This window comes from Channa argus, chromosome 7 (genome assembly GCF_033026475.1).
Source record: "Channa argus isolate prfri chromosome 7, Channa argus male v1.0, whole genome shotgun sequence".
NCBI classification, from domain to species: domain Eukaryota; kingdom Metazoa; phylum Chordata; class Actinopteri; order Anabantiformes; family Channidae; genus Channa; species Channa argus.
Window position 1 is genome coordinate 16,373,617 of NC_090203.1, and position 12,291 is coordinate 16,385,907.

Here is a 12,291-nt window from a genome sequence, read left to right on the forward strand (position 1 = left end):
AGTGATTGTGTATATTTATAACATTTATTTTTTTAAATCTGTGAAGCAAGCAAAAGAGGATAGGGAAATGTTTTGAGAAATAAAAAATACACTACATACATTAATTTATTTAGTACTTACTTCTTACACACAACACATGAATACAAGCACAAAATATAATATGTTCAAGATATAATAGTGATTTATAAAATTAAATACCAGTAAAGTACTTTGGTTTATTTGTATATTCTCAAAATCTACTTCACAAGTCCACAGTATTACAAATAAAGCAGATCAAGGAAGACTAATAATGAAAAGGAAAAAAAATATTTATATTGTCACAGACAATAAGAGCAAAGACTGCATTGTCAGCAGACATGGTATATATATGTATATGTATGTATGTGTGTGTGTGTGTGTGTGTGTGTGTATATATGTGTGTATATATGTATATATATATGTGTGTGTGTGTGTGTGTGTGTGTGTATATATATATATATATATATATATATATATATATATATATATATATATATATATATATATATATATATTATAACATAATATTTCAATTGTATTTTAAGTTGTGTTTAATAAGCTTTAACTTTCTTTAATGTCTTTTTTTTTTTACTCTCTACAGAAGAAGCAGAGAACGAAAGAACTGTCTCAACTCTTCCACTCTTACAATCCCTATGACCACAAGGTGAGGCCTCTCTCTTTGTTCACTCTATGGATTGTTCTCCTGAGCTGCAACTCTTGTTTCTTACTGTCTTGAAGTCTTCACTTGACATCAAAAGTAGTTAAAGGTCTGCATCACTAATATGGCCTTTGTGGCTCTGATGAGTATGTTGTCTCTCTGCCTCTTGTCAGTAATCTGGTGGATAAGGACAGCTCAAGTGTTCCTGATTACATTGTGTGTGTGTGTGTGTGTGTGTGTGGTTGATTGAATTCTAAAGTCAGAGATAAATCTTCACAATAGTGTGTGTGTCGGTTTGTGTGTGTACTGTATTATTGTATGTATAACATTATGAGGCTAACATCTGTCAACAGACTGAATATGCATTTCTTCAAGGATGATTATGATGATGAGATCCTTGTGACTACAATGTGAGTGTGTTTGTGTATTTCAGGATGCCTTTTGAAAATCATCCGCTATAAAAATGTATTATACTCTTACAAGAGTTTGAAGTCCTTGTATAAGGTTACAATAAGCCAAATATATTAAATTTGTCAATCAGTTTCAGCAAAGAATGTTGTGAATATGATGGTAATTGAAGCCCTCCATGGTCGTGTCATGCTGTGTCATTTAGCAGGTCTGTAGCTCAGCCAAGTTTTTTTTCTTACCTCTACCTTTGTACCTGTGGTTGATGCTGTATATTTGTTAAATTCACAAATTTAAAAGATAAAAAAGAGATCACGTTTTCACTGCAGCCACCATGCAGATACCTCCCACACACTGACACGCACAGGCACAGGCACATTACCAAAAGCGAGCGCAAAAGCACACAACAAACACAAACTGAAAATGTGAACTGAGCAAAGTTACCAGACAGTACATTAACATTAACAAATTTGCATCTAAATTAGATCCTTATTTGTGAACTTGCCTTCCTCTCAGGTATGATTTTCAAAGGAGTTAAGAAACCCCAGTCTGACAGTGTGCCATACTGATCCTGCTGTGCTGAGCTGCTCCATCCCATACATGTAGATATGGAACAGTTTGTTCCTTTATACATTTTTGCACTCAGTAGTGTTAGTTTTAAACAGTGAGTTAAGTTATGCTAAAAGTCTCAGAAAGGAAAAACCTTTGCAAAAAACATTTAAAGACCCTTGAATTAGAAGCACCTAATGCAGGAATTACATTTTTGTTTCAAGGTAAATGTAAAGTACAGGTTTCTTAAATAACTGCTGTGTTATTTTCAATATCTGTATATTTTGTTTGATTTCACACTTTAATTTCTGTGTATTGTCTTGGTGGTTCTTGCATTTATTAATTCACTCTGAGCCAAGCTGGGAACATACAAATGTTATTAGAAATCCACAGTGAATACTTTTTTCCAATACCATATTCATCTGTAATGTAAATTATATTACATTACGTTGTATTATTCTATACCTTGCTCTTATACGCCACATTTATTAATGCTACATACCATCCTGTGGTGAAATGCCATGCCTGTGATAACTACGCCAATTTCACTGTAATCTTGTCGTAATATAATGTGACTTCTAGCCTTCACACAGACATCTTTAAACATGTCAAATAGGTTTCATTTTCAGTCATGTTCCTTTAGGTCTTATCCTTCCATTCATTGCAAACTCTGTAAATTGTAAATTCCCCCGCATTACAAACCCGAACAGCCATGAGAAATAATTTAGTGATGATGTGTAATGTAAAGCATGCTTCCTCATAGGTCAGACCTGGGTCTGCCTGTCCTTACCCATGTCTATACACCATTGAAATGTTGAAGCAAATCAGCCTGTATTAAGCCCATGTAGCCGGTAGATAGAAATACATAAATGAACTCTGATAATGTTTCATTTTTACCTTGAATTCCCTTGGGTGTCTGGCCTTTGAGGTTGCGGGTTATGTAAGGATATTATGAGTGTGTGTGTGCGTGTGTGTCGGGGGGTGTGGGGTTCAAAGAGTAGCAAATAGGAAAGGGAGAAATTTGGACAAAAAGGTCATTAATAAAGACTGAGTCTGGGGGGGATGCTGGGATAATTGTTGATTTGGTACCAAGCTTGTTTCTTTTTCTCCCTTATTAACTCTGATTCATGTACTCTATAGGAAAAATTGCTAAAACGCAGGTAAAAATGTGCTGTCAAAAATGTTTTTGTTTTTTCTATTGTCTATTCTTATTTATTTCATTTTTAAGTGTAGAACTTAGTTTACTTGTGTGTTCAAATATATATGTAGACCGTTCATCGGTTTTGTACGTGTGCGTGTTTGTATGTGTGTTTCACAGACACAAGTGTGTTTATGTGTGTGTGTTTGCCATGATTAATGTGAAGTATCCTATAGCCAGATGGTGCTGAACAAGGTCCATCCATCAGCAATGAAAAGACCAGTGGGCAGAAAGCTGGCAGAGCACTTTGTCTGGGGCCAGTGCCCCCCACCGGAAGCACAGGCTCAGACACACTACACACACAGGCTCTCTAAGGCCTTGACTGTGCAACCCACTGAGCCATGTTGGAGTCTTGTGTTTTGTTTTGGAATACAGATTTTGGTTGTGTTTTTGAGTGGTTGTTCTTAGCTCTTGACAGAAGTGTGGTGTAATAATACAACCCAACCTATCCTCAAATGTATGTTCCTGTTCAGCTAAACTCCAACCATAATTATGTTTATATAGCAATTTTATTAATGATATGATTATGTGTGAATGAAAGCAAAGAAGCACTACATTTAGTAACCATCAGTGAGTCAAAGGAGGTGATTATGGTGGATGGAAGTTTAGACATAACTGGGGTTAAGGCTTTTGTTTATAGTTTAATAAACTTGTTGTTTATGAAGTGAAACAGAACACAGTCTTTCTTAACCTTAAGTTCCTAAACACAACCATAAAAAAGTTTACTAGCAGCATAGCCACCAAATGTTGTTGTCAGGATACATTTTACTCAATAAAATATACGCTCAGTATCCATTTTGAACTTTCCATTTCCAATTTCCAACTTTCCAATGTCAACGTATCATTCTGAGCACAAAAACATCAAGTTCACCAGTAGGCACATATGTAGATTGCACTTAAAAAAACACTCACTCTTTTGACTTGCAGTCTTAACACATTTCTAAATGGGATCATCCAGTATAGACAGTATTTTCAACCTTTGGGCACGACTTAGATTTAAGTTGTTATTGGATGATTGTTCACTGTTTAATTAGGCAATTTCTAAGTTGACAGCAACTTTATGGTCTAAAGCCTGCTTTTCTTAGCTAAAGGCCTTAGTTGTGCCCGGCTCCTCTGTTCAAGTAATTATTCCTGTTTTATTCATCGATGACAAAGTCAGGGGTGATACACTTTGCTACCAGCATACTTGTCTTTCTTTTGTTATTGTTGAATGACCACATTTTATTCCCCTGTGCAAATGTGTCCATGTGCGTAGTTAGAAAAAGTGTGTGGACACATCACACACCTACAGACTCTTCTCCTTTGCAGCATCACAGTGTCACCAGGTGTAAAGTTTTATTCCCTGGAGAGTCTGCCCTTACAGGTTGAGGTTGTGAATCTCCCATCATGCTTAAGTCATTCTTAGCAAACTCAATGTGTGTGAGTGTGTCCACGCATTCAGCTGTTTCTGGCAGAGCCAACAAAGCCCCTCTTTCTCCACACTGTCATAGTCTCCTGAGAACACACACACACACACACACACATGTATTCTCCGTGCTGTGTTCATGGGCTTGAATGACAGGGGTGACAGTTCTCCCTGCGGCAAGAGAGAAGGGACAAGCTGTCAACATGGCCCGTTGCACCTGCCCAACCATACTAGACACAGAGAGAGCAAAACAGCAAAAGGAAAGATGGAAATGGGGAGAGCAGTAGAGGTGGCTAAATGAAGGGCTGATAATGAAAGAGTAACAAGCAAAAAAAGGCATTTGCGGAAAATAATTAATTACACTCAGTAATCTTTCCCCCTTCAGTTATTCTGAAATCCCAGTTTCCCTCATGGAAGTTGACATAATTATTTATCATTTGAAGAAAAAGAAAAAAAAAATGTTAATTAGTCTAACTAACTCTCCCCAACAGATCACTTTTTTATATTTATGCACATTTGCTAAACTGAACAATTAGTGGACTGCTTTTGTCCCTTTTGACATTTTTAATTACTTTTATTTTGTAGAATGAGCTTTTTAAGCTGCTGTTGTTTTGCATTGTTGTGAAAGGCTAGCCTCTGTCAAACTTGACATTTGCTTGCCACACTTTTTTTCTCTCTCTTTCTGTTAATTAACGGAGTATTCAGGGCAAGAAAATGGAACTAGTGAAAGGGGGGGAAAAAAGAAACCGAAATATTGCTTATGGTGATTTGTTTCCTTTTTATGCTCTCTTAACTTGTCTCTCCACCCATCTGTCCCCTTTTGTCTGACAACAGGTTTTTGCATTGCTCTTTAGAAAGTGCCTTAAATTGCATATTTAAATTTAAGCGTTAAAGGTATTTAAAGTTTTCAGTGCTGTTTGTTGAGTATGTCTTTTGTTGCAACCATAAAAGACAGTGGATGCATTCCCATTATTTTTAAACTGATAACCATCTCTAATTACATAATTACTATGGATTAAACTATGAATGCTTATTCAAGATGTGTTCAAGGAAAAAAACTTAGGATCACATGTATTCTCAGAAGCCTGTCTCTCACCACCACTAGTTTATGTCTTCTTTCCTTTTATATTGATCCAGTCAAGTCTGAATTTATTCAGACAGTTAAACATGTTTTGGTTTCTAAGCACATTCAGCACGCTCAATGTGAACTAAAATATTGGAAGCAACATTTATGTGCCATGTCTCAGTTGGAATTGGAGTAATTTTAAATCAATATAGAAAGTGGAATATAGCCATTTTAGAACAGTGTACATACTTTTAAGGGGTAAGAGCTAATGCGTCATATACACATTAAGTCATTTCTGGAAAATCTTTTGCATTATATGACTGACTGCCTGAAGGATTCGACCCATAGACATCAACATCATCAGTATCTTCTCTGGTGATGCTCTTCCAGGCATTCACTGCAGTTCTCCAAAGTACTCGCTTTGGTTTGGTTTCTGTGGCTCTGTGTTTATAATCATTGGGCCTCATTCACCAATATCTTTCTTTCCTTTTTTGTTGGTTGTCCATGAGAAAATTCTTAAGAAAGGTCTACGTTGGAGTCATTAAATTTTTTTAAACTGTAGAAATAGTTTTCACCTGTGCTCTTAATAGCTCCTATTGCCCACATAAGTTGAAAGCAAAGTCTAGTTGTTCCTATTTAGCACAGATAAGTAAGGACTGCAGGGTGTGTGCACACAAAGGACTCAAGAATTCAAGAAAAGTCAAGAACGGTCAATCGATGACAGTGGAGAAAATGAACTGTTTTATTTAGTAATGTAAGTAGTAGATATAAAATAACACGCCAATAACAACAAAAAAGAATAACAAGAAGAAAAAATACCTATGATTTGGGTGTTTTTGGACACTTGTCTGACATGCTCCCTGAAAGGACATATTGTTTGTGACAATCAATATCTCCCAGCTGGAGCCTTCATTGCAACTATCTTATGTTTGTGATTAGCAGACTGATGCCTTACTTACCTAGGAAACTTTTTTCCAAACCCCCTGTGAAGTCTCCACTTCACAGGGGGTTTGACAGACACACTATCTGTTATTTTCCATATTACATACTTATTGTATTGTATAATGACAAAATCATTTATGATTGTTTTATCTGTTATGTTAATTGTAAAGTACTAGTGTTACAATATAATCATTTTTATTAATTTTGTATAGATATTTTTAATTATTATCATTTGTATAATTAATTTCTGCTTTTATGATTTTAACCTGCTTATTACTAAATGATTAATTATCAATTTCTTAAAGATATTTGATTGATTGATGATAATCACTTGCTCACCCAGTTTTGAATTGAAGTGTTGATTTATTCTTGCCAAGATTCATTTCCATTATTGATTATTGGTACCTTTTTTGAAATGATTGATTAATGAGATAATGATATATCTCAATATCTCCACACAAGATAATAAGTCTTCTGTTTCATCAAAGGCAACAGGAACAAGTGGAACAAGATCTCGGTCTGTTTGTCTATGTATACGCTATGTGTACATTTATAGTCCACCCACATTGCAATGCTCCATGCCAGAGACATGCTTTTCTTTCTGCTGTACAGTTACATTGTAGCTAGGTATAATGCTCTCAATCTGTCAAGGTTACACAACAGGGACTTGCACAACACATCCATACGTACGGTCCAACAAAAGTACAAACACAGATGAACCTTCATAATTACTTAGTCCGTTTGTAGCCAGTAAAACATCTCCCTATGAAATAATCCCAGATATCCACCGATCCACCACACGCACACTGAGCAGCTCTTTCTAAGCACATTACCATGTGATATTTTTTACTTAGCTGATGTGGTTTTACATACAGAAGCCTGCAATCTTCCTGCTGCTGTTCAAATTTCTTATCATGCCCATTCCTACATTTGCTCATCTGCTTTATTTTTTTTTTTTTTTACAAATTCTGATAAGGTAGCACACTAGAGATCTTGCCAATACATGTCAGTGGCTGTTACAGCTCACAGCCAGGAGCACAAAGCATTAGGCATATAATGTAATTGCTGCTGCACACATGTATTGCATAATTTAGGTTAATTCGTGGATTATTACTGTGTCTGCCTGTCTTGACAATCATATAAACATATATTTTAATCATCTAGACTCTGTAGACTATTTGTACTTGGTTATTTAATTTTGACCTGCCCAATTTTCCACAGCTTGAAAAGATAAGATACAGTATGTTTGCTGAACAGACACGCATGCACACTCATACACACACATACTGCAAAACATGTGTTTGTCATGGTTAATTATTTATTAAGTCTATTAATACTATAGTGTGTAGTGAGAAGTACAGTATATTGCTGTGTGCTGGTCCCAATTTCTGATAAAATGTGAGGGTTGCAGCAGGAAGGGCATGTAGCATAAAAACTCATGGCAAATCAATGTGAGGAACACGTTCCACTGTGGCAACCCCTGAAGGGACAAGCCAAAAGCTGTTCATCTTTTTATACACACACTCGCACACGGTGGTATATATGTTTATATATTATTACATAATTTGCTGTATTAGAAAAGTGTAAAGTCCATCTGTCACTTTATATTATTCACCATCAATGTTATGTCATCCAGCTGTATTTTCCTGCTTTAGTTTGACACAGTGAATTACTGTAGAAGAAATTGGAAATGTAATATTGCATTACCTTGTAGGCTATTAAGTACAGTAGAGTACATCATAGTTGTCATGCTGATTAGTGCCCTGAAATTGAGTAAATGTCAAACAGTTTATGCAAAAACACATGCAAAGTTCAAAGTTCCCGTTTTTAGTTAACATCTTTGAATATTAGGGAGTGAGGGAAGTAGTTTTCAACAGATAATAAGGCTAAAGGTTTATTTTAATATAGATATTAATGAGGAATTTGTCACGTGTTTTGCTGCAACATACCTACATACAAATATTGTAAAACTGTGTGGGCCATGATAACATGGAACATGAAGTGTGGTACCAACAGTTTTCAAGGGGTCTACTAGTTTTCTAAATTTGAGTTACTATTTCTCACACGTGTTATAAGAAGTGGAAAGTAGAGCTTTACTTTAAACTGACAAAAACAGCTATTTAACCTAGTCCTAGTAATGGAGGATAAAAACCTTAGAGTGTTCTATTGAATCTTTCAAAGGAAACCAGGAGTGTTTTCATACTCCCAAGGTTGCCTAGCAAGAAGGGAAAAAAGCGATTGTTGTTGTACATCTTTGCCAGCTTAAAAAGATTTTGGAAAAGTTTTCACAGAACTGAATTGAATTGGGAAAAGGACATGAGCTGAAAAGAGAATGAAATCAAAATGGCTCTGCTGGCTTGATTTGTTGCAATATTTTTTTTTCCTTTTGTAATAAGACCCCTTGATAATATCTGCTCTTTCACACCAGCGCTGTCCCCCTTTTCCTTGCTATAGCACACTCCCCCCCCTCTCTCTCACACTCTGTCTTTCTCAAAAGTGACACAATTTGTGCTGTAATTGCTTGTTGATTGCTTCAATTTGTTGGGCCAAAGGCATCGAGCCTGTGCGTTATTCACACACATCAACACAGACAGGTACACACTTGGCCATATACACACACAACATTGGGTCTGAGGAAACCAATGGTTTGCAGCAACCTTTTTTTTAACTGTGTAGTATGTGACTGACATCTGAATGGAGGGGTGGCGAGAGAGAGTTTGTGTGGAGAAAGAGAAAGAAAGGGATGAGAAAATGAATGGAGAGGAGGTGTTAGGGCTTGTGATGCTAAATGGTTTCCTAGACAGGAGTGTGAATGCTTTCTGATTCAGTCAATAGGTCTCACATTCAGCCTACCTTATCTGGAATGGTGTGTGTGTGTATGGGTGTGCATGTGTTCCCTCTAGTATAATCTGCAGCTGCTTGCCTGAGCAAGTGGTTCCATTATCTTCTTAATAATGAATCGTATATAATGAAGCAGAAGTATCTTGTATCTTCATCATACTGCCAGAAATACAAATACTGATGGTACATAAATAAATACTTTTTCTTTACTCAACTTTATGCAACATTGCATGATGATTTGATGCTTTAACTGCAAAGTAACAACTTGCTATAGTGTCTTTATCTTTGTTTCTTTGTCACTTCATCAGTAGTTTACAGAAAGGTGAGTCATTTATTAGAGCCTCTGTGGTCTTTTTGTAATAAGTAGAAATATACCAATAAATAATTGGAGGTTATAAAAAGATGCTTGTTTAAATTTCTTTGAGCTTATGAGTGCATAAGTGGGCGTACGTGTTCAACCTTATCAACACTGATTATTGCTTTAGAGTGCAATTGCTGAAAGACCCCAACAGGTTGGGTCATTAAAAAGATTCCTCCTTAATGAGAACCTGTAGTGGATGGAGCCACTGTTCACACTGTTCACAGCTCTGCATCATTACAGCTGATTATAAAGAATGTATGTACATGCGTGTTTGTGCATGGGGTTGTTTGCCATGGCCGTGTTTCAGCTCTCATTTTAAGATACTGTGTACAAGCGAGCAAAACTGGATTAAATACTGCAGTGTACTAAATGTGTTTGGAGCTCTCATGCACTCAGGCCTATGAGCCTTTTCTGCCTTCCTTTGTGATACCCATGCTGTTTGGGGTTGTCAGCTTCATCTTTGTTTAATTTTATGTTGCGTTCAAGTAGCCCAGACTACTAACTTGAATATGGGAACTGTTTGTTTAGCAAGCAAGAGTGGGAATGTTGTGTCTTTAAAGAGACAACATTGCGTTGACTCCGTCCATTTAAGTCCACTTAATTCATAATAACACACAAACTTGTCAAGACAGAGCGCTGAGTCATCTCTGTAGGACTAATTTATTATGGCTTGATAAATGTTAATTATATCATTACCTTTGTTAGCTACTTTAGCTTCTCATTTAACAATCTGCGGAGCACTTATCTTCCATTGTAAATTAAACGTTTACACTGTTTTAAATCTGCCAATTATTTATCGATTTTTAGTAGAACCTGCAGAGCTTGTATCTCATGTATCTAATGTATGTTTACAGGTTATGTCTCTGCCTAGAGGAACTTTATTTTGACAGTAACTGGATTGTGCCATAACTGAAGAATGTTTATATTGTTAAAGGTAGCAAAGTGGAATAGGCTGCAGTACACAAGTTTTTGTTTTTCACATTGCAGCTTCTTATTTCCGTGGTGTTATCCTGTTGTTTAATCAACTAACTATAGAGTATTTTTATTTCTTTTCTTTTTTTTCAAAGAAAGGGTTTCCCAGATGCCACAGACATTGCAAGACTTGCTGGACGCTTCATATTGTTTGTCCTTAGATAAAGAATTTTACTATTTGGCCTTGGTTGTCTTCATCTTTGTGGGAAAGCACCAGAGGCAAATAACTTCAGTTGCTTTTTTCACTCCATGTCTGTCTGCAATCTCTTAAGTCAATAATGACCAACTAACCACACCCGCTCATGCACACACAAAAGTTTAGAAAGAATCACATAGTGACTATTTGCATATAGTGTCTTACATGAGGACTGTGAATATATTGAAAGAGTATACAGGTTGGACATCTTTTTCTTTCTTTCTTTTCCAAAAGGAAAGTCATTTAGGACTCTCTTGATTTGAACATATTTCTTTTGCTGTAATTAATGAGATAATATGCCGGTATCCAATAATATGGGCTGCTGTTGTCTAAAGAATGAACAGTAAGTAGATTCTAAATGAGTTTATATCTATTTAGATAATCATTAATGTTCATTCTGCAACCTGATTTCTCTCTCTCTCACACTAAACACACAAAAACTTTATTTCCTGCTTTTACTGTTGTCTGCTTTTGTTTTTTTTTAAGATTTAAACGATAGTAAGGTTACACTCAGGACCCACACATATTTTAAGATAAATGTGCACGAACACACTCGCGTTTGCAGCCCTATAAATGAGCTGTGTGTCTAGGGCCAAATGTGGGATCACCTTTGAAAAGGCTTTATTCTCATTACAGCTGAACAAAAACTGGGGCACAGCAGGGGGGAAAGTGACACATTAACTGACTGCAGGCTGTGTGTGTGTGTGTGTGTGTGTGTGTGTGTGTGTGTGCACATCTAGTAAAAAAAAAGAAAAGTTTAAATGAAGCTAGCAAAAAGTAGTATCAGTGAGCAGTTTTTTATAGTTTTGTTCTTTGTATGTGTTCGTGTGACAAAGATTAATCCCACGTTACCATTTCCTGACATCTTTGAGAAACCTAGTAAAAGTGAAAAGTTAGCAGAGTTTTCATTTCATTCTGTGCATTTACAATTGGTGTTTATGTGTGGAGAAAGTGGTCTGTTCTAGATTCCTTCCTTCTTTACAGATACTGTAACCTCTGCATTTTTCATTGGCAGTTTTTATTTAGTGACGGAAGGGGCAGTTGTAGCTCATTGGTAAGGCGGACCACAGGGTCAGTGGTTCGATCCCCAGTCCCGAAGTGTCTCTGGGCAAGACACTGAACCCCCGACAGCCCTTTCCCAAACTCGGTGCCAGTCCAAGCCCGGTAGATATTGGTAGGATTTGCATCAGGAAAGGCATCCGGTGTAAAAACTGTGCCCAATCAACATGCCGACAATGATCCGCTGTGGCGACTCTGAACTCCAAGTATAAGCCGAAAGGACAAAAGAAAGAAAGAAAGAAAGAAAGAAAAAAATGTGTTTACTAACAGGGAGAACAAATATGTTAGTAGTTTAAGGGGTGATTATGAATTTATTTCTCCATCCTTTAAATGTCGCGATATTTACAGTGTTTTTACAGTCATAGCTTGTGTTCCTCACTGAAAGTGTTAATTTGTCAGTTGTATTTTTCATTGTGATGAACAGACCAACAGTGTTACTCAGTTCTGTCAAAACATCCTGCACAGATCTGGAGACTAAAGGAAAGAATCACCGAAAGATTTTAAAAAAAAAAGAACAGTTACTGTTTATGCATATAGAAAAGGAGAAAGTGAGACAAAAGAGCAAAAACAAAACCCTCAGTGAAGAAGGATGAACTGACTGTTTATACGGTTGAACAAAAG

At 36.4% G+C, this 12,291-nt stretch overlaps 1 protein-coding gene across 2 annotated transcripts in view; it reads left to right on the forward strand.

Annotated features, from left to right (window-relative positions):
- The window catches only part of cdkal1 (CDK5 regulatory subunit associated protein 1-like 1), a 196,009-nt gene that overhangs the window by 145,517 nt on the left and 38,201 nt on the right, over positions 1 to 12,291 (forward strand). For both annotated transcript variants that reach the window (XM_067510364.1, XM_067510365.1), the window contains exon 12: positions 620 to 682. In XM_067510364.1, coding sequence (XP_067366465.1) covers positions 620 to 682 — 63 coding nt within the window. The remainder of the gene's footprint in view (positions 1 to 619; positions 683 to 12,291) is intronic.